We start from the raw sequence: 23,294 nt of genomic DNA on the forward strand, positions 1-23,294 counted from the left end.
ATTGTTCACATAGCTAAAACACAAAACCTCCTAAACAAAAAACACTACGACTAAAATTTGGTTAACCAATTCCCCGTTTAATTTTACTTATATAAGGCTTTGGAAGGCACTGTGAAAGAAAAATTCAGCAGACAATGAAAACATGTAAAATGCAACACTCAATTCCTACTGGTAGAATGTAAATTAATTTGGCATTTTGTCTTTGCTTTTTTTTTTTCAAGACAACAATTCTGGGAGATCTCTTTTGGTTCACAACTGGATCCACCACAACCAGGAACTAATTGTTACTTAAACTACAAATTAAAGTAAAACTACAGGCAGAACTAAACAAAGAATTTGCATTAAAAAAAACAAACAAACAAAAACATCATGCCATTAAATACTACACTGACAACTAAGTTATAAGGACTAAAAACCTCTGCAACAGAAATGGTCACTGGACAACTATGAGCTATACTGTGATGTTTTTATGGAGACRTTACTGACTATACTTGAGTAAATCAGGCATCAGAAGATTCACGGAAGACACATGTGCTTATGGGAAGCCTAAATCACTTATTTCAAATACTGTCAGTCAAGTCRGTTGTTTGCTGTAGAAGCAAGATARAACCAACTGTWCWTGAGTTSAACCATATGGACCCAGATCAACACCTGAGCCTTTCAGAATGTTTTAACAAGCTGCTGTGCCTTGACTTCAAAGACCTACAGCACAATGCCCCACTTTTCAAGCCTGCCAACTGTCCAGCCCTCCAAGGACCAGAAGACTTTCTCCTTTCCCCACTCCGCACCCTCGCTCTAAGAACTGGCAGTAACCTCTACCCTACCATGCCAAAAACCTTCCAAAAATGCCTTAGAGGAAGGCACTCAAAGAAACAAAATATAGTTGGGCAAGGTGAACTGAGGAGTTGGCAGAGTCAAATAAAAATAGACCACTAAATGTGGTTTACAATAATCACTGAATTGAGGTTTTAGAACAGCTTTGCAGAAACAGCTGCAAAAGACATGTTTTATGAACTGTCTGACAATAGCATCAAAAGAAAAAAAATAAAAACAACCTGAGCATGTGGTGCAAGCAAAAATGAAGCCCTTTGAATACTTGGCAAATGGAATCCTGGAACAGGTATGCTGCACAAGGGCACCCCTTCAGCCAAACACCAAATTAAGGCATGATGCTAAGTAGCCACGGCATTTTTTACACATGCATCTGAACAACTCTGGAAAAAATCTAATTACAATTGATCAAACAATATCAAAGCATCTTATTCATCTCTTTCTGATCTTGGAATGGCAATGGTCTCATTTGACTAACAACACCAAAAGGAAACAGGGCACTAAAAAGATGAATGTTTACAGTTATCTGTTCAGAACATAAAGAAAGAATCAAATCCTATCCTAATTGAGGCTGAAGTCCAGACTACTGAAATCATTTGCAGCTATCCTGAGGCACTTCCTCTGTCATCATATGCCATCATTAACACATGTGAATTTGTGGAGTTCAAAACCAGGCAGCTACTCAGGAAAAAAAAGGAGCAATACAGACAGCTTAACTCACAGTTTAGGCAGAAGGCCACTGGCAAAATACCATACTAAGACAGCTATATTCCTACTCTATCCAGGAAAAACTGGCTTCCTGTTTATTTACAGACAAAGCATGCAATTGCACCAGAGAAAATACTTATCTTGTCAGGAAGACAATGGTTGCAGGAAAAAGAGGGAAAAAAAAGGGCAAAAATGAAAAGAACAACATAAAAAAATTTTAAGAAAATTATAAAAAGAAGAAAAAGTAAAAAAAGGACCAAAAAAAGGGCAAGTTATTACTAATGAGCATAAAAAAAAAAAAAAAAAAACAAGGGGGAAAAAAAGAAGAAAAAGTAAAAAAAGGACCAAAAAAAGGGCAAGTTATTACTAATGAGCAAATTGTGGATAAATCAGATCGTGTTTGCTTTGCATTTGTCTTCCAAGGAGCTTCCTTTTTACAGAGGTGGATTTACCATGCCACAGAACTGGCACGCTGCCTTGCAATATCCTGCAGACCCTGATCACACAGGAGTAAATACATTATATACTGCTCAAGGTAAAGCTTTGCAGTGAAATATGAATTGTACCTTCTTTRGATTTCAGCTTTGGAATCTGTATTCTGTCAGGGAAAGAGGTTCAGAGTTTTAAAAGCAGACAAGAGTTCTCTTGTTTCTTCTCAGTCCAGATCAYGGCTCCCCATTACAGCATAAGAGCACTTCAGACAACATCCTTTGATAAGGGATTAACGGGAGACAAGTGTGTGTGGGGTGGGGGAAATGCTTTTCCTCTAGTTAAAATCACTTCTCATTTGATGGGCAAAACCCTTCACAATGGTGAATCTCTCCTACAGTTTTTAGAATAGGTATTAAACAGCCTTAGAAAGCAATGGCATAATGCACCTGTGGGCTTTTGAGTTAATCTCACTAACACTAACCCATGCATCAAGGTATTGTTAAAGCACCCCATCAGATGAGGATGTAGACTGCCAGTTCATTTCTGTAAATCTGGAGAAGCATCCCATGCTTGCTTTATTTCCCCTCCATTTTGTTCAGGATGCATCCAAAGTTCCTCAGATTCACAAACAGATTTTTACCGATATAAYTCTTACTCACAAGGGTTCTCACAAGTGCCTATTATAATAACTTAAAAAATGTATARGAATATCCAGCCAAAACTACATCTTAATTTTCTTTCCAAGTACGAGAAATTAGAAATTGTATTAGGACAGCTAGTCCTAATACAAAAGAAARCCTGAGTGCCAACTCTTTCATGACTGTCAGAGGCCTTACAGAAGTTTAAGTAGATGACATAGGTTGATCTTCCCTTGTTGACTGTTGCAGTCACTTCCTTTGTATTCCACGCAAAAACAGAGGTATGAGTAGGAATGTTTAAACATTTGACTTCTCTTGATCAGAACTTATGCAAGCCTCTTGAATATCCAATTCTYTAAGCCAGGTGTCTGYKTTCTCTGCATGGGYAACACRGACCACACAGCTCTTGGGTAAAACRGAACRACTGAACAGGTTGGAAAGGGTRRAAAAGACCTCAGGAGATCACTTAATCCAAYCCTGCTGCTCAGAGGAGAGTCAACAAGGCAGCTGCTCAAGGTCTGGCTGTAGGCCTTTTCAGTAGCTTGAAAGAGAGCTCACTGTGCCTCTGAGCAACCTATTCTACAGCTTGATCATCCTCATGGGGCAAAAATTTCTCATATCTGTCTCAGCCTCTGTTCATTTGCCTATCACACAATGGGTGAGGACACAGGACATGCAAACACAGAAGGAACCTAATTACAGGCTGGATTTGTTATTTCCAGAAGTTACRTTCAACTTGTGTCTACAACTCAGCCATGCCATGCCTAAGCCTGGTTTTGAAGTTCACCCATTCTCCATGCTTGTTTCCAAAGAAACAGGAGGATACAYCCAATCCTTAAGAATGCTGGACAAATGATCTCTACCCAGACCTAATCTTTTTGTTTCAAGTTCTGGAGGTTCCAAAAAATGCTTCCAAAAAAAAAAAAAACCCCGAAAAACTAAAGGGAGATTCTTTTTCATCCTTCTGAGAAAAGATATAAGATYATACATTTACTGTTATTGGAGACAGGCAATTCTAGAAGAGAGAGAACGGAAAGAGGTACAGCTGYAATTATACTGAAAAGTTTTAATCTCAAGAATCTTGTTTCAGCTGCAGCAAACAAAGGTCAGTTTTAGGAAAAAAAAATACCACAGACTACTGGCATCAGCATTTGTATCTAAATCATACAAAAGTTTTAAAGTACCAGTCAATTTTTAGGACAGCCAAAAGTAAACAAAAACCTAATATCCAGAATACATGGAAGCCACCAGTTTTCCCTCATTCTACCTCAAACATCAGGAAAGAACAGAAACACGTCCTAGCCTCCTATGTTCTTTCTACCTTCAGGCTATTAAGAAAAGCAAAGTCACACAGTCCAAATACAGCTCCAGTGGACTCTGTCAGAAAAAGAAATAGGAGGAGGTGCACAAGAAACATTCTGCCCACCAGTTGCAGACAATTCATCCAAARGAGAATGGTTTTGAAAGAAAATTACTTCTTTCAGGTCAGAACACAGAGCAACACAGTTCTGCAGCCCTAGGAAATGCCAAGATCACTTTAAAACCAGACTTTCACAAAACTCATTTGCGAGGTGTCTTCCTTTCTCTACACCTGAACGGAAAACTTGTACCTGTGGGAAGCATCAAGAGATGCAAGTAATATACACAGCATGCAAGTCTTGAGTAAAAGTTACAGCCTGGGATACCATGGCTCTAGGCATTAAATCTGTTCTGTTAAAACTGAAGGTAACAGGCTCAGCTGAAACACTCTCGAGAGTTTCTGGGTTTGCTGGATTTTATTCAGGGTTCTACTATATAAATCGTAAACTGTACACTAAGTAGGCTCCTATTTACTTTCAGCACATATGTATATATATACATATGTATACACATACATATGCAAAACCAGAACTCCTGGGCTTTTTTCTACTTCAACAAAACCAGAAATTAAATAATTCTATGAACAATTTCTTAAGCATTGAACCATTTCTCAGATAGGATGAAGTATGAAAAGGCTACCCTACTGCTTTACTAGACCATCTCTGTTTAACTCCACTGACATTTTCTGTGATAACTACTATAAAATAAGACTCCACATGGATATAGTATGTCAGCTGAGAACAATTCAAAAAATCACAGGACTAGGAAAAAAMCCATACRCTTACTTTCAAAAAAGCCACTGACAAACACTGATAACTGCTTTAAAAGCAGTAACCAATCCTTGCCAACAACTAAGAGACAGGATTCAAACTCACAGCAAACTCACAAAGTCAGCAGCTCCTCTAAAGTACTAAGCAATTTCAAAACTTATTATAATAGGATTGACTTCTAGTGTAAAACCCCAAATTAAGAGGCATGAAGCAAATTAAATTGATTTTAACATGTTCTAAAATGCAGTTGCTTAAATCTAAAAGCCTTCAAATACCACTAGTGTTTCCRTTAAGATTACCTWAAAAAAAAATTAAAATTTAAAGTAGGTTTCAGGACTTTGAAAGGACYATAGCAGTGAAGAATTAAATGAAGTGACAGAAACTTTCTAACTTTAATGTCTATTATTGTAAGAATTGTCCTCATTACCCTTATTATTTATCTATAAAACGGTCATATTCAAGTTAGCCTCTTCACTAAAACATTTATAGTTGAATATTCTCACCCTAGGTGTTTTCAAAGAGATTCTTTTCTGTCTAGTAAACATTCATATCAAAAAGCAAAAAATACCATGTGTTTTGAGTAACATGCTAAGTATTAAACCCCCAAGCAGTTCATAAACTACAGAGACCTGCAAAAGACTTAACAGCAAGGACGTTTTTTTCCACAGCATGTTTGGCAGAAACTAGATTAAGTTTAAACAGAACAAAAAGTAACCTAACTTTTCATTCCCACAATTCCATACATATTTGCTGACCAAAAGATAGCACTTGTTACTAACAGCTTTTAAAAACAGCAACATAAGTTGATTCAACATCTTGAAAATTAACATCTTTTCAGAGTTTAGCCACTCAAGTTTTCTGTTTACAGTCAGCTGTGCTCATCTCCAGGTACAGTTCCACATCATACTACTGCTAATCAAGCCATTTCCCTGCCTATCCTTTCTATTAGTGTACTGTCTCACTTGTACTGAAAAACCATCAATGGAACTAACTATACTAACTGCTAAGCTCTATCACCTAAATTRTCACATTTATAGTAGGGCTGGACCTACAGGCATATTGGAAAACTTTACAGAATCTRAGAGGCACCAGAAAACTGAATACTTTACTGTGAAACTATACCCACCTAAGTCAAGGTTAACCAATTTTAGATTAAGCCAACAACAAAGCTGGGCTCCAAGATTACACATTCTTAACCATTATCTTAATTTTATCAATTTGGTGTGGGRAGGAAACCAGAGCACATTCAATCCAAAACAAACACAGCCTYAGCGTATCATCAATCACTAAAAATGCCTGTATTCAGTATTGTTCTGATGCATACCTTGAAGAAACTCTAAGAAAGGACAGAATTAGAAAACACAAGGGTGAGTACCATACATCCATCAGTACATATGTCAGTGGAGCTTTGGCAAAGTACTCTAAAGGAAGTAAACATATGGAACAATTCCTCCTGATAAAGTCTGTGGTTTCCAAAAGGCTTTTGAAAGGTTCCTCTTAGAAGTGTTTTAGGACAACCATCTAACTATTGCAAAAACAGGTAGGGGACTAGAAGACACAGTGAATGGCCAATTCTCACAGCAGAAGGAAATTGCCAGAAGCTCTGCAGGAATCTGTAYTGGAGGCACAACACTCACATTTCAGTAATAAGTAATCTGAGTAAAAGGGTGAACAGTAAAATAAAGCTTCTGGATGATATTAACTTATTCTGGGTAACAAGGACAAGGGCATCCTGAAGAACTGTAAAGATCAAGCAAGTGCACTATGAATGACACATGAAATACAGAATATGAAAAYGTAAGGAGCAGTGGAGACTATCCTATTTTTATATACACAAGGATGAGCTCAAGGCTGACCATTACCTCTCAGGAATGAAATCTTGGTGTTGTGAGAAACTCTTTTATGTAAACCTCAGCTGAATGCTTACTACTCATAAAATCAAAGCAAGTATTTAGAGCATTCCTATGAGAAAAGGAAAGGATTATTACTCCACTGCATAAACTCAAGGTATGTCCAACCTTGAGGTTGYACATACCTCAAGTGTGATGCACAGTCCTAGTCCCCACCTCTCAAAGAGAGGCAACCAGAAAACATTCAATTAAGGTGAACAAGRGCCATCAAATGTACAAGAAGATTTATGTCCAAAATATAATCTACAAATCTTCCAGCCAGGAGAGGGCAAAGTGCAAGAAGAGGTAATGGAAGGCTGTAAAAAACCTAAGTGACAGCCAGGACAGACAGGACTGAATGTTTACTGCCTCTTCCAGTAGAGCAAATAATGATTGTTAAGCAACATCACAAACAGCTGCAAAGCCAAGGTGATTATTTGCAGYGTGGGCAGCAGATCTGGTCACCTCCCTCATGTAGGATGATATAAATACTAYACCAAAAGAGTTACTGAACTTGAAACCACTGGAAACATGGAGAATATGCAAAGAAAGTACCATTTATGCTTGTCTTGTTAGTCCTTCCTTAAGGTATTCACTTCTGTAATACTACATAAAAAAACTCCCACCTGATCTGACCCAGTATGTCCATTCTTTTGTTTCCAAAAAAAAAGAGTATTTGAAAATTTATTGGTAAGCCTTTGTAGAAGCCACAGTGCTTACAAATATCTTAGYTTCAAGCAGCTCATCCAGCCAACCACGATAAAGGAATCTTCTGAATTTAAAATACTTGTAAGCTATTTTCTGTAAAAGAGAAATACTAGGTGAAAATCTGGAAACACCTTTTCAATCTTCTTAATTGTATACTTCTTTAAAAAAAACCAAACTAGTACAGACCTAATCTTTTTGCTCAGGAAAGAAATTAAGTACYTGTTTTGTGCATCTTCCTGCTCTTCATATTTCTAGCCAGCAGGACCCTCCTCACCATGAAATGGAGATACATGTGTCAGGTCCTGGCTAGTAACTGAGGGAAAGGCCTAYAAATGGGAGAACGAAGCACCACAGAAGGTAGGGATGCACCAGCGGCTCCCGTCTAGATTTGTTCAAATTGTTGCAGATCTAAATCCTTCTTCACTGGCATGAATTTGAAACACAAAAAAAAAAAAAAAAAAAAAAAAACCCCAAAACAAAACAACAACAAAAAACAAAAAAATCACCACAACCAACAACCAAAAAACCAAACTATGGAATCACTATTGATTGCATTTCTTGTCATTTATGTTGCTTCTCTCTCAAAATTCCTGCTTCTTTTTCCAAGAATGGTTTAGCTGCCCATGAAACCATAACTGAATCTAATTCTCTAATGCATAGCCTGTAATTCCTGGTAGTTTAGTCTCATCTATGTGAGTAGTCAAGATAACCTTGCAGCAAGTATTAAATGAACAAGGCGTGTAATAAAACCTTCAGCACACTGTTTTCATAAGCTTCAATAACACAGGATGAATTTTTTAAAAATAGAAACTACTTTGTGTTTATRTACATGTAATGAAAGATAAATTTCTTGTAATGGCTTGATCTTTAACTTGCCACAARAAAGCTTTTCAGCATTTTGTGTTCTGGACAGTCTTAAAGCTACTCAACTAATCCCTAATACAGGGTTGTTAATTTTATTTTACTGCTAGGAAGCTACAGTGCTTAAAGTAAGACTACAATACTTYAAAAATTTCCATTAAAAGACAGGCTTTTTTATTTTTTCCAAATAACAGTTTGGATAACTCTGTCCAAACACTTTGTTTTCAAAAATATTTTTAGAGATAATTGCTAGGCATTACTAGTGAYATCTCATGATGTTTGCCCCTTCTTCAAATGTTTTGCAAAAAAAAAATTCTACCACTTCAAAACAGGAATATAGCAAAAAAAAAATCAAAATAGAGTTAAGTATCACCATTACATTATATTCTGCCTTTTAACAATCACCTAATAAACTGTGTTTTTCTGAATTTGAAATGGTTTAAGTCAACCATGATACACTCAATCTCTCAAAAATCTCAATTTACATGTAATAACAGTCCTTAAATGCATAACTGAGTTTCACTGACTCTCCTCCCACTTCCTGACACAATGATGAAAGGTTATATTAACAGGAAAGGATAAGCACACACATATGGGCACAAAATGCTCATATTCATAGATATCAAGTTTTCACACCCATGCTTATCCACYACATTAGCAATGAGCATGGCATCCTGTGGTTTTATCCTGTCCTTTTATCCTGTCCTTTACCAGCATCCTGTACTTTATTCTGCATTACCAAATGCCAAAATGCTGTGAAATACTTTGGAGTRCAGTTAATGAGATTTCAGTGAGCTGTAGGCAAGGACAGGCATCACAGTTAACCCACTCCAACCAATCTTATCTCACACCAGAGGATTAGAAGCAGCACAAAAGAATTTTACCCGGAGTGGGAGCAGCAGAAAATGCTGCTTCTTTCTCCCCCAGTTACTCCATTACAGATAAAACAGAAAAAGTGGTGCCTGCATTCTCTACGCTGGCTTGAATCACATCCAAGTTGCACACTCACTGTTTGTCCTCTGAGTGCCAAATAACTTCACAGCCTCAGTTCCCCCACTTGCATCTTAAAGCAGAGGATTAMTGAATCTCTGAGGTCAGCCTCAACGCACACAGATGAAAAAAATTACAGAGAAATCCCCATATTGACACTACCACTATATTAGAGATACCKAATACAGCAAACCTTTACTGAAGAACTTTCTCAGGACTTCTGCTCAAGGTTTTGAATGTGAGTGCCAWCTACTAGCTACTGAAGTGTACAAAAAAAATTACTGCTTCAAAATAGCAGTACAGTAAAAAATTAACAAAATATTATTAAGTATCAACATGACATTATAATCTCCCTTTTAATAGTCCCTAGTTAGCTGTGCTTTTCAATTTCTGTACTTTACCCCACTTCAATGCAAAAAGGCTGGCATGTGCTAGGGTTCTCTACCTATGCTACTTCCTAGAGGCACAGCAACTTCAATGATTATAGGAAATAGCCAGCTTTAACTTTTTTTTAAGTTCGGATTTTTTTCTTTGTATTAGCCCAGTGTTATTCAAGAAAACTTCAGCTATAGCTCTCACAGAAATATTTGACAGGGTGCAAGAGAAAAGTGTTAGTGAGCAACAGGACAATATGCAGCCAGGCTGGGGAGCAGCAACAACAACAAAAGCCACAAGCAAACAAAAGCCAAACAAATAAATTAAAAATTAAAAAACCCCACAGACTTYGTATGGATTTCTATTACAATAAAGTACTAAGTAGCTTTTATCCATTTCATACTTTTTTTATCCATTTCAATGTTTTTTTTTCTAGATACAAAAGTGCAGCCATTCATCTGGATTTTTTCCTTCCCTACAGTAWGTTTTTATGTTCTTAAACTTTGAGAAGGCCGACATTCCAAACAGAATAGCTCCTACAGCCCCTTCTCTCTCAGACAGAAGACTGCAAACTTGTATTAACACTATCCCTGCATTTACAACTGTTATGCTTTGGGGTTTTGAACTGTTTTCAATATTTGGTTTTGTTCAAKTTACTGTAAAAGGCTCAGGACAGATACTTCTATTCTTTCCATCAGCTTTGTAACATTAAGTTATGAATACCCAATGCCCTAAAMCAGGATAATTTATAGATAGACCTAAATAAACTCAAAAAAAGATGAAATAACAAGCTTCCAGATACATATCCTCAACTACAAAGCACATCACAATCTATGACCACCTGTTTCAGCACAGCTGTATAATTATGTGTCTCAATTCAGCAGCACAGGTATAAGTCAAAAGTACACAAAGTTCAGCAAACACATCAGCATTGTGCAACAACTGCCATATCATCCAACTTAATTAATTCACCCTTTCCTCTCCATTTCCTTTCTAGATGCTGACATTTAATCTACACAAGCTTACACTGAAACTGGTTCAAAGCAAGTCCAACATAAGAGGATACTCTGATGGGCATTCGACCACACCTAACTGCTGAGAAAAAAAATCATCTTTTCTTCAACTCTCACAACTAACTTTTTGAAAATAACTTGAAAATTCCCATTACAGAAAATATCTTTTAGTTAAGAATGAATCTGTACCAGAATAACTTCTTTAGCAACCGTATTTTTTGTTTCAAGAGCAGTCCTTGCAATGGTTTTCCTCCAAGCATTCAGGCTAGATTTATACCAGTATTTTCCCMAAAAAAGAGGTAAACCAGAAAAAGTATGACTTCTTTAGTAATAAAGCAAATATACAAACACATCTGTTTTAAAGGGACAAGTCATGGATAAACAATGTAGCCTGAAGTCAAATTCACCATCACCTGAAGTCATCACCAACACTGGAAGAATCAGTCTTCTTCCCTCAGTCATATCTTGCACCACCCCAGGCACCCACAAGATCTCACACAGAAGCTAATATACATTAAAAGTAAGACAGAAGAAAGAAAAATGAAGGCCAAAAATTAATTGCAGCWAAAATGAGTTTCTTCCATTCCCATACATTGCTCAGGGGCTCTATTTGGCACAAGGGAGAGGGACAAACAGAAGACTGTGTTTGTTAGTGCTCTGTTAGAGCACTGCTACCTTAATGCAATTATGAAACTTCAGTCTAAGACACAAAGCTGAACAATTAACCTTTTATAAGAGCCTTATTAGCTCTGGAGGAAACACCAAAGAAGTAAAGTCATTTGGACAAATCTGGTTTACAAAGTCAATTACCTGCTTGTTTGGTTTATCAAAGCTGAGGTAATGAAATTACAGGACAGTTCATAGGGTGTCCAGAACACCACAGCAAAACCCTCCCAAATACCAGTATCAACCCCTCCTGCAGGCTGCAACAACACTTCATGTAGACTCTTTCAGAATGCCTGGAGAAAGCAGGTTTAGACTCAAGAAATAAAAGCAGCTCAAATTTTTCTCAGGACTTTAGAGACATAAGTTACATCAGGCTGTTCTTCCAGACAGCAGTATTGAAAAGGCTTTCCAAAAGTTTATTTTAAGAAGAACTAAAAGCAAAATCATAATGGCTTGCCAAAAAAACTACTCTACTACAAATCTGACATTAGGTAACACATTTTCAGTTTCCTCGAAGTAGTAAAGAAATATAGATACAGTCTAACTTCCCAATCTTCTATAATGGCAAAAACAAACACTGAATTGTGGGGGGTTTTATTTATTCTGTGAGCCTTTACTACAAAAGAGAAAAAAAATTGAAAATATTACAGACCATCAGCAATTCACAGATTTTTCCTGTTTTCCTTCCACTGGCACTMTGTACTGTATCACATACCAGCAACCCATGGCAGTGCATTTGTAGAAGAGCAGSCACCAATGGCTCAGCTTTCCTGCAATAAGCATTTCACTCTTGCTTCAGACTAGCTCTTACAAAACAATGTGTCTGAAGCTCATCTTCCAACCTAGTTTTTTACCAAAAAAGGAATCTGGTCTGGTGTGCATTGCAAAAGGGTCTTGAATTGAGGAGGACAGGCATCAGATTTGCTTCAAAAGCTCCCTCTGATGTGGTCTTCTTCACCCCCTGCAGGCTCTCCTGCAGCCAGAGCTRAAAGAGCTCACCAGTCCAACTGCACCTCACCAAGTCCACCCARGGCCACAAAGGCTGGCTTCTCTAGCACAGGTAGGGCAAAAGACAATTCCAGAACAAAAACATTAGCAGGGCCTATCCACAGAGGGCAAAGGTCTTGGTGGAGCTTACTCCCTTTGTTCCAGCACTGTGCCACAGTACTGGAAACCCTATGCTGAACTAGAATCAAAATAACATCTCATGTCAATGTCCAGATATTTCTGCTCATTAAAGGAAGCAGGAGTCTGTAGTGTAGGAAGATTTCTCTTCTGAAGACATAGGCCTTCTCTTAGCTTCTGAAATATGTGTTTTGGGTTTTGTTAGTTTTTTAGRCTAGTGAATTACTCTGAAAACAAGAAGTGGTGGCCAAACAATCAGTATTTTTCATCATCACAAGGTTTTAATTTATTCCTAAAATCTTGTTCAAACGCTGGAACAGGCATGGTTGAATACATACAAAAAGCTGTGAGAAAAATACTGAGAGGATTTTGCTGGAAATTACTTGCCTAAGAGCCACATATTAAACAATTTGAACATCATAATGTTCTACCACTTAGCAGATTAATTTCATAAGATCTTACTTAGTAAATCAACACTAGTTCCAAACGATGATCTGCACAACACCTCAACTCCTTGTTTAAAAAGAGCCTGCAGAACAGAACTCAATCAGGAGACTGCAGGCATGCCATTAATGCATTAATGCTAAAAATTGGACTGCATTCACATTTTAAAATCCATTAAGACAATTATGAGGCAGAAATCATTCTTTCACCTCCATTCATTTCCACTGGTGATTTTCACTTAGTTGACTCATTTTTTTCCACCAACACAATAACAAAATCTATATTTTGTTTTGGGAAGTACAGTATGATACAGCTTTGTAAGAATCTAACACTGACTGCAAAACAATCTGCAGCAGGCCCTCCATACACTGGACAACGCTGGCTAGAGGGGAAGAAATTAGTAATATTTTATAGCAGGCCTATTTGGAAACTGGATTAAATCCATACAGCCATATTCCAAAGTCAGGCTTTCATTTTCTGCTATTCTGTAAGGATAACTGAAGATCAGCTGTGTAAGGCAAGTCAAGTCCTTCCAAGCTTGACACCATTTCTACAGCTTTTCCGGTTTCTGTCAGCTGCTTGAAACTGATATTAACACCACAAAGTGTCCCTGCYGGCCATACTATGCTGCACAACATCTCAAGCAAGTCACAATCATTTTCCCAAGAAGCAGCTTCTAAGAACTACGGAGGAAGTAAAGCATTATTCAAGATAAAAAGTGATTTTCTCCCCCACTGCCTCCCACCCTTCATCAGAACAAAAATAAAACAAAAATCCTGAGGTTTGGAAAAATGTTACAGAAGTAATATTCTTTCTCAGAACCCCCACTTCTCAAGAACAACCCAAAGATTACAAAACATCTTCAACAACAGTTACGCCTCCCTCTTGCAACAGTCAGGACACAGAAAGAGGAGGCAGAGAAATCTTTCCTTTCATCAGAGAGAACTAACTCCTCAGCTGTACAACAGGTAGTAAGTACTTGGGCGGGCAGAGATCAATCCTTCAAAGAGATTCTCCAGTAAAGGTCCTGTCAGAAACCACAGGCCTGTCTGTCAGCAGCCAAGACTCTTAACAGYTGTGATTTAGCATCAAAACAACATTTGTTCCACCTTACTCCTTACTAGAAGGTATAAGGAGTAAGATTGCATTGCTGAGTATTTCTTTTACATATAAAATTAAGTTAAGCAGGGCCTGGCAAGCYATTTAAAATGGCATCAAAGCCACTAAGTAACCACCAGATAATGAAAGTTAAAAAGATGCGAGAACAAAAGGGATTCTTCTCAGATTGCAAAGCACAAGCGTTCTTAAGAGGTCAGTTGGTTTCTGCGATGGCAATCAGCATCAAGCATCCCTGTTTTACTCAGCGCTTACCACCCAGCCACAAAAAACAATTTCTAGAGCCTTTTTAATCTCAGAATTGCCGTTCAAAAYGTGTTCCTGTGAAGCCTGTATACCAAAATGCCTTCTACTTCCAAGAATAGAGGGATGCAAAAAAGACAACGAGGAAAATTACTCCGGAAATGAGATTCTGAACTATTCAAAGAAACTTTATAACACTGCTTGGGGACACAAAGCATCACCTCGAARGGTAGAACAGAAATGTAGCTCTTCGGACATTTAACCGTGATTCGCAACGGGAAAACAATAAATCCCCATTTTCGCACTCGCTGTGACCTTATGGCACATAAAAGCAGAACCCAGTAACTTTTCCTCCTTGGCCCCAAGTCAATAGCTTGCTCTTTCCCCACAATTAAAATTTAGGTCAYCCGCCCTGAAACACTCCGGGAAGACACGAGAAAACCCGAACCCCAAACAAAGCCCCAGACCCCGGCGCAGCAATGACTCTGCAGGAGCCGCGGCGCGGAGCCGGACGCGCTTCGGGGGCGGCGGCCCCCCGGACCCTCCCCTGGCCCAGGTACCGCTAAATGGCTGCCGAAGAGACCCAGCCGGAGCCGCCGCCCCTCCAGGCTGCACCCCAGGGGCGAGAGCAGGGCAGGACGGTGTCCCCGGTCGCGGCGGGCCCGGCCCGACCCCGCTGTGCCCCGCTGTGCCGCGGCGCGGGCGGACGAGCCGGCCGTGCCCCGGGCTGGGCCGCTCACCGGCGTGCTGGTCCCGCGGCCACAGGTAGTAGGTGGCGGGGATGACGATGAGCCCCACGAAGCTGGTGAGGAAGTAGAAGAACGTGTTGCCGCTGTCGTCGTATTGGAACTGCTGCCCCGCCATGGCCGCGCCGGCCGCCCGTGCCCGCCGCTGCCGCTGCTGCCGCCGGCGGCCCCCCGGTGTCGCCGCCCCGGGATCCCGCGAGATCCCAGGCCCGCCCGCCCCTTCCCTTCCCTTCCCTTCCCAGGCCGCGCAAGGAGACGTGTCACTACYGAGCCACCATAGCCCGTGTGGCGTCACGGTGTGCCCGCCCAGAGCCCCCGCCCGGCGGCCGATTGGCTCGGCCCGGAGCCCGGCCCCTCACGGCATGAGTGCATCCCGGGATGGCGGGGCCGAGGGGTCACGGYGTGGGTCAGCCTGAGTGGGGGGACAGTTTGGGATATCTGCAGGGTGTAACTTCCCTGCTGCAGCAGAGCGCGTGGCACAGAATCACAGGTTCGTTTAGGTGGGAAGAGATTTCTGGATCTCATCCAACCCCCCCTGCCTAGGAGCGGGTGACAAGAACGCATCCAGGTGGTTTTGGAATCTCTCCAGAGAGGGAGAGTTCACGGCCTGCTCTGCCACCCTCCATGTAAAGAAGTTTTTCCTCATGTTGAGGTGGAACTTGYATTTTAGTTTGTGGCCATCCTCACTCTATCACTGGGCACCAGCAAAAAGAATCTGGCCCCATCTTTCTGACAAATGCCTTTGAGATACTTAAATCCATTGATGATATTCTCTCTCGGTCTTCTCCAGATTAAACAGACCCCGCTCCCACAGTCTCTCTTCATAAGAGAGATGCTCCAGACCCCTCATCATCTTTGTGGCCTCTWTTGGACCCTCTTCAGTGGCTCTTTGTCACTCTGGTACTGAGAAGCCCAAAACTGGACACAGCACTCCAGAATGGCCCCACTAGAGATGAGTAGAAAGACAGGATCACCTCCCTTGACCTGCTGGCCACACTTTTCCCAATGCACGCCAGGATACCATTGGCCCTCCTGGCCACAAGGGCACTCATAGTTAACTGGCTGGCTCATAGTTGCTGGCTCATAGTCAACTTGTCAKCCACAAAGAATCCCAGGTCCTTATGCACAGAGCTGTTCTCCATCACATCAGCCCCCCAGCCTGTACTCTCATTATTTCTCCCCAGGTGCAGTATCCTACACTCATCCTTGTGAACGCATTAGGTTTCTCTCCACCTAATTCTCCAGTCTATCATGGTCCTTCTTAATCCMTCCAGTAGGACAGGATTGCATCGATGTGGTTCTTGAATATCTCCAGTGAGGGAGACTCCACAACTCCCCAAGTGCTCRGTCAACCACACATAAAGAAGTTCTGACTCATGTTTTTGTGGAACTTCCTGTGGATCAATTTCTGCCTGTTGCCTCTTGTTTTATGGTCACTGAGAAGAGCCTGGAAACAGAAAAGTATTTCAGGCATAATTGTTCTCATAATTTGGAGGGTGGACCCTCAGCAGACATGTGAGAGCAAACATTTCAAATGTGACTAAGTCTGAATTTAGTTGCAGGAATGATCATGCTCTACAAGGAGTTGTGACCCTAAAGGTATGAAATCGAAAGGCAGGTACTGTGATGATCCTGTTCACACCATTAATGTCAGGTTACCTCTCTGAGGTAGACAAGATTGCTAATCATGTCCATTCGTGGGAATATGCCCATCTCCACAGCTTCATGGTCCAGTGTACAGCCACACACAGATAGCTGTGATGCTATACAAATCTCACAGCTTCAGTGCTTGTAAATTCAGACTATTGGGAGCTGTGACACAGAAGTGGTGACAGCAGCATGTGCMAGGGAAGCATTAGGCACACCTTAGAAAGAAATTCTGTCCCAACATTAACAAAGACTGATATGGGAAGTGGACAGAAGGTAACAAAATGCCACAGCCAATGACTAGCACCAAGTGTCCTGTTGCCATGATATGGTAATCCAGGAATGGACAAAATCTCTAGTTTTTCTTGGAAAGGATTTTGTGTTAATTTTTTTTTTTTTATACGAAAGATTCTATTTTTTCATCGATACTCTCTGTAATTGCTTCCTGTTAGATCCTTGTAGGGTTCATAGGCAAAGTGTAAAATATTTCACTCTATGACTTTTGCTATATACCCTGAGCATTGTATACCCCTGCGGTGATGGCAACTCTTTCAGTAGATGTTTTGAAAGAYCTCTGAATGCATTAATACTCATCTTCCTCTGGATTTCTAGTCCTTAATGTTTTACAGTGAGTCAGTGAAAATCTTCTGTGCACAGTAAAGAAGACATGACAGGTGAAAACCTACACATGTAATCAGACCCATTTTGTAAGCAGAGGAAATGCTCTTCCTCCAGCTGTGTTCATTTGCTGAGTTTGCTGCTTCAGTCAGATAAAAGGACAGAGCTTTCACAGACAATTATATTTCTGCAGGTTTTGTGAAAGCAGCCTGTTAGATGAGGAAGGCTTGTGAGTGCACCAGCTTGAAGGACCAGCAGTGGGTAAGCCAAGWCCTTACTAGACACTGGAACATCCACACAGAAAGCAGCTTGAGTAAGTGCCCTGTAGAAAATCTCTGGTCCATGCATTCAGCAGATCACAGGAGCCAGATCAGGAGGAAAGCAGGCATTGCTCGTGTTGCAGATGATGCAACATAGCATTAACTGACCTAGTGAGGGAACCCTAAGGGTCTGCTTTCRGCCTTATCCTGTTTCTGCTTTCTCCCTGCCAGCCTGTTCCAGCTATTAGCCAGGAGCCRCTGGAAAGGAGGGCCTGAGAAAAATAATTCCTACCATCAATGCCAGTATACGGGTGTTCCCAGCCAGATGGAGGGATGTCCCATAACTGAACACCAATGAGAGAGACCAATCTAGTCCAAACCCCAATGGTTTATTTGAGGGCCATTCCTTGCATACTCAATTTCCCTATAAGAATTAATGTGATCCCTTGCTTCCCAGGGAAAAGGRAGAAGCAATGTTGCTTTTTCTGCTCATGGCCTGTCTGKTTTTTACCTAGTCACCCAAGTAAAAATAACCCCAGCTCCTTGGCTTTGAGGAGCAATGTGGTGCACTAGAGGTGAAGATAACATTATGAGGTATCTTGAGTAGATAACTATTTGTAACCTAGAGGAATCTGATCTTCCCAAAATGCTCTCAAAATACTTTAAGGACCCGTTATGTCAACTCACGAAAGTGTCCTTTTTTTTGCAGCACAGCTCTGTCATGCTATAGCAGTCATTGTGAGCTCTTCCAAGTGAGCAGAGTCTGCAYAGGTGGGTTCTGCAGCCATGGGGGTTCCCCCAGCATCTCATGGCACAATTCTGCCCTCCACCTGGCTTCCCTTCAGCACCCCACACCAGGTTCAAATTACTCAGTGCTACATATATGGTCATTTGCACAGCAGTTTCACCRACACCAACACCTCTCCTGCACATTCCCTGCTGGTGTTTCTGATCTCATGGGAGATTGTCAGCTGCTGACAGCCTCTACCACACCTCCAGGCTTTTATCAGGCTTAGTTACAGAAGTGCAGCTGACTGAGTTCAATCCTCCCTTAATCCCTAACCATACAAGCCAGAGACCTAAATTACTGGCAGAAGAAAGTGCGCTTTGACAAGGTCCCAAAATCTCTGTGGAAGAAAAGYAGTGACAAACCTGGTATGGTGCCAAAGATGACAATCAGATTGGTTTAGTGGGTAGGAGTGGTAAAACTTGGAAGAATTCAGCTCTAATARATATTTACTTTCCAAACAGAATGGAAGATTTTATGACTGTAAAATGGAARTCACAACCTAGCAGATATGCTGGACATTGTGGGAATTTGTGTCCCACATGCCATGACTTTCCTAATCTTCTGTGAGGTGATGGACTGCCTTCCTACAGCTGACAGGCTGGAGAGCAGGGATCTCCASAAGTAATGACTGGCCGGCAGATGGTGCTGTGGAAATTCTGCATAGCAGGCAGCATAACGAGATTCGACTCTAGGCTTTGGCGGAATCAGTAAGTCGAAAACAGACTTTCCTATTAAGTTGTTTTTATTACAAGTGTTGCAGCTCAAACTAGGCACGTCCGAAGATGGGCCCCAAACAAAGAAATCCCTTTKGCAGTTATTCCTTTATAATCTGAGYTCACCCCTCACGTGACAGCTCAGRCCRATGGTAATCTTGGAGTCTGGRATCTTCTTGCTTTTTATTGATTTTCTTGCTGTTTTGTTACTAAACTGTTCTAAGCGGTAATCTTCTCATACAATATACAACAGTACAATGTTATTGTTGGTTCTGTATCCTTGGCATGCTGTAATATAGATGTCACAGCTCATATACCACAATCTACAGGCTTTGCATACTYTAGCTATTAATGATTAAGCTGCTAGTGCTAAATTGAAAGTAGCACTTTTTACGACAGTCCTCCCTTTGCTTTTATTAACATTCCTGATATATGGGAGCAGAATACCCTAAGGTGTTGAGTACAGCAAATGTGACAACATTTGATACAAACAAACAATATTTCAAAGATCATTATAAAAATGAATAAGAATTCACTTTGCCCAATTTCCTAATCTGGTACACAGGAGGTGAGCATATTTCTTGGTGACATATTGGTGAAGAAATGACCATCCTTCTTGGAATCTTGCTGAAATATTGTCCTATTATATTTTATGCATTAGTTTTACTTGTTCCCACAACTTTGGACATTGGATGAAGTCCTTCCACTCTGGTCAATGTACATGCAACAACTGGTATTAATAATTGTGTGTGCCTCCCCTTGTGAAGATAACAAAACTAAGCTGCTGTCACTAGCCAGTGTTTATGTCCACATGCTGCAGGGGTATCCGTATAATCTATTTGCAATCTTTGGAATGGGAAAAATGCTCATGGCCAATTTCACAGTTCAGTTTTATATGTAAGGATTTATGACAGGTGGGACAGGTATTAATAATTCTTTTAGCAGCTGCATAGACACCCAGATCTGCCCACACTTGCTACACTAGATTARTCACTGCTGCCATTCTTCCAAGAGCTTTATCATGGAATCATCCAGTTATCCATTATTTCTTCCTGTTTCCCCCCTATTGTTCATATCCCATCTTCATCATGCACTGCTTGCAACTTTTCCCACTGTTCCTTTTCTTCACTCATCACACCTGATTGGTTATAATTCTTTTGGATGGTCAACATCAGGTCATGAGCTCTTATCTGAAGTAACTGCCATAATGTTCACCRCAGGCTGACGAGCCATGACTTTTGCTGCTACATCAGCTAAGACATTCTCTTGGCTGATTACAGTGCTGTCCCTGGTACGGAATGGACAGCAAATGGCAGCAATTGCTTTGGAAAGTTGAATTGTGTCCCAAAAGTACCGAGTTTCTGTTCCATTAGCCACACCTTTTCCTGAGGAGGTGGGAAACCCCTATTCTTTCCAGGATATGCCCATTGCATGRCACAGGTTAATAGTACACCTTGGATCTGGATAAATAATTACTCACTTTCTGCTTCCCAGGCATTGCTGCTCAGGCTTAGGCAATTAACTCTGCCCCTTAAGCACTAATTGTTGCTGGAAGGACTSTGGCATCTGCAACCTGCTTCTGCTCCGCAACTGTGTAGCCAGGCTTTTSATGCCTGTGTAAACAGCAGGACGATCCATCTGTAAATAAAACAAGACCTGGGATTTKTCTGTGAGATCTGCTTGTGCCTTAATAATAGTCTGGATTACCATGTACATCAGTGGTGCTCCTTCCCTACTCCTGGTGTTGGTAAGTGTTGCCAGGCAGAGTCACGCAGCCACATTTAAAAGAGTTGTTTGGTGTTTATGTGCCCACCGGGGACACAAGGCTTGTGTCTCACCATGCTTGTGAAGCAATTCAGCTTCAGGTGGCACATAGATTGTAATTGGGTGCCCTAGTACTAAAGATTGAGGTTTTTCCTCAATTGTAGCTGCCACTGACATGGATCTCATGTATGCTGGAATTCCAGATACCACCAGATCCAGCTGGACAGAATAATACACCACAGGTCTTTGATGAGGTCCTAATTTCTGSATTAACACTGCACTAGCCACTCTTTTCCTCACATATACATACAGATCAAAATGYTTTGTGTAGTCTGGAAGTCCTAAAGCTGAGGTGAAAGCCAAGGCTTCTTTTAAAGCTCTGAAAGTTTTTCCCCTTCTGGCCCCCATGTAATGGACTCTACTGTTTCATTTTTTGTTTCTGTCAGAGATTACATTATTTCCTCTAAACCTGGTATCCACTATTGGCAAAACCCACCTAAGAACCCTCATAGCTGGTTGTGTTGTTTTTTTTTTAACTGGCCTAGGAATTTCAGTTATAACCTTTACTCTTTACTCTGTCCTTCCTTTAAAAAAAATCCCAGATATTTTACTCCCATTTGACACCTGGAGCTTGGATGGAGATGTGCCGTTGGATGCTAAGGCAGTACRTAAATGTTTAATWTCTTTTAAACAGTCATTGCAATTTYCACAGCTATTAATAAATAAATCATCTACATATTGCATTAAAACTGATTCACCAGGTAACTCAATATCCTTTAAATCTTCTTTTAATATCTGAGGAAAATATGGTGGTAGACCCATTAAACCCCTATGAAAGACAACATCACATCAACTGGCATCTCTTCCAAACGAATGCAAACAAGGGCTGGCTTTCTTCATCTGTGRCAGTACAGAAGAATGCTSCAGTCAAATCAGTCACAGTAAAACTTGTAGCCCAGTGCATGATTTACAAGAGTGCAGGAGAGGGATCTGGCATTGAGGGGTGTGAGACAATGATATRCCGGTTAGTTGCTCTCAAATCTGGRATATATTGAAACTCAGGATCCCYATCTTTATCCAATCTGGATTTTTCTAACTGGTAACATTGGGGGTTTGTATGGGAATTCAGGCAGTTCCAAGATTCCTTGGGCAAKGTGCTGCTTTTCTTGGTTTTGATGACTTTCCCTGCTTCCCGGGGATGGGATGCTGCTCACAGCAGAGGGCGCGCCTCCCTTTGTTTTCAGGCGTATTTTGGCAGTCCCGCGACAGTTCCCGACYGACTCTGCGATTCCCTGGGTACCTCTTCCAGGGGTTTAGGTATCTCCAGGTCGGGCTCCTGAGCTTCAGATGTTATGCATAGCCCCGTGATTGTCAAATCGATACTCCGAATGATAGATGTGATTGTACATCCAGGTTTTGAAGAAGCTCTCTTCCTAAAAAAAGACAGGGACACTTCTGCTATTAAAAATCTTCCCCACATCCCTCTATTCCCTACTTTTTGTAGTCATTTCCACATTCCGTAGATTCCAATTTCTACATTATTCTAGTCCTTGCCTTCAGTCACTGCAGATTACTTCATGATTCCTGTYTTACATCTCCCATGTCCAGTTCCCTGTGAGGTCCCCTTGGACACTGTGAGAATTTGCTTTGCCAGTAACCAAGTTTCCTGCAGTAATGACACTTTTCCTCCCATTTAATTACAAATCTTCTCATTCATTTTTCAAATCTGTGATCTGACCTACCTCTGCCCTCTCTTCAAGGGAGAAATCCCATCCTTCACTCTCTTAATTGTAAACTCTTTGCCAGTACTTTGCCACTAAAAGGCTAGCTTCTTGTTGCTTTTCCTGTTTCTTTTCCTTTGTGAGTTCAGCTCTATGTGTTTCTTCCGATCCATCAAACATAAACACTACATAAACATAACCATAGCCTCATGCCAGCTATTGTGAAAACAATTAACTGTATTCCAGGCAAAACCATGACAATGGGGAAAATTGAGCGTTCCTGGGCAGTGTGCTGAATACTGCAGAACCTCATGCAGTGGATAGTTTCAGATGACAGTAAATYGCAGGGTATTCCTGTTGAGAGGTGACAAATTCAGGAAAAAGGTTGTAGAGCAGACTGCTGGCAGCTTGTATCTCAGTAGTGTAGAGGTGGTGACAGTAGTGGCAGCTCAAAACCCCACAGCATTCCTGAATAYAGCGGAGTGCCAAAAGAGCCAGGAATGTGGAAAGGTAAGAGTTTAAGCACCTTACTTGTTCATCTGTGTGGTTTTGGGCTGTGATTTACTGTGATTTTCCTTAGCAGAAATCCAGTGACTGAGTTACACCAGGAATCGATTTGGTTGGCATTTTGGCCTACTTTGTTCTTTCCCCTTGTGTGCTAGGGAGTAATTGTGAGGATGCAATACTGAAGGCTTTAGAAATCTTTTAGAAGCTGATGTTTTCCACTGACTAAAGGCCAAAATGCTGCCCTTTCTCCTCTCATTTCTCTTTATCCTTTCCTTTCCTTTCCTTTCCTTTCCTTTCCTTTCCTTTCCTTTCCTTTCCTTTCCTTTCCTTTCCTTTCCTTTCCTTTCCTTTCCTTTCCTT

General features: G+C 40.8%; 1 protein-coding gene across 2 annotated transcripts in view; it reads right to left on the minus strand.

Annotated features, from left to right (window-relative positions):
• Nucleotides 1-23,294, minus strand: part of SEC63 (SEC63 homolog, protein translocation regulator) — a 155,798-nt gene that overhangs the window by 42,201 nt on the left and 90,303 nt on the right. Inside the window, exon 1 of one of the 2 annotated variants that reach the window (XM_057390139.1) lies at nt 14,909-15,093. The exons of the other annotated variant lie outside the window; for it this stretch is intronic. Coding sequence (XP_057246122.1) covers nt 14,909-15,032 — 124 coding nt within the window. The 5' untranslated portion in view covers nt 15,033-15,093. Of the gene's footprint in view, nt 1-14,908; nt 15,094-23,294 lie in introns of those variants that run through there. 2 annotated transcript variants of the gene reach the window in all.

This window comes from Malurus melanocephalus, unplaced genomic scaffold (assembly GCF_030028575.1).
Source record: "Malurus melanocephalus ecotype Western Australia unplaced genomic scaffold, MMel_1.1 scaffold_23, whole genome shotgun sequence".
Lineage (NCBI taxonomy): Eukaryota > Metazoa > Chordata > Aves > Passeriformes > Maluridae > Malurus > Malurus melanocephalus.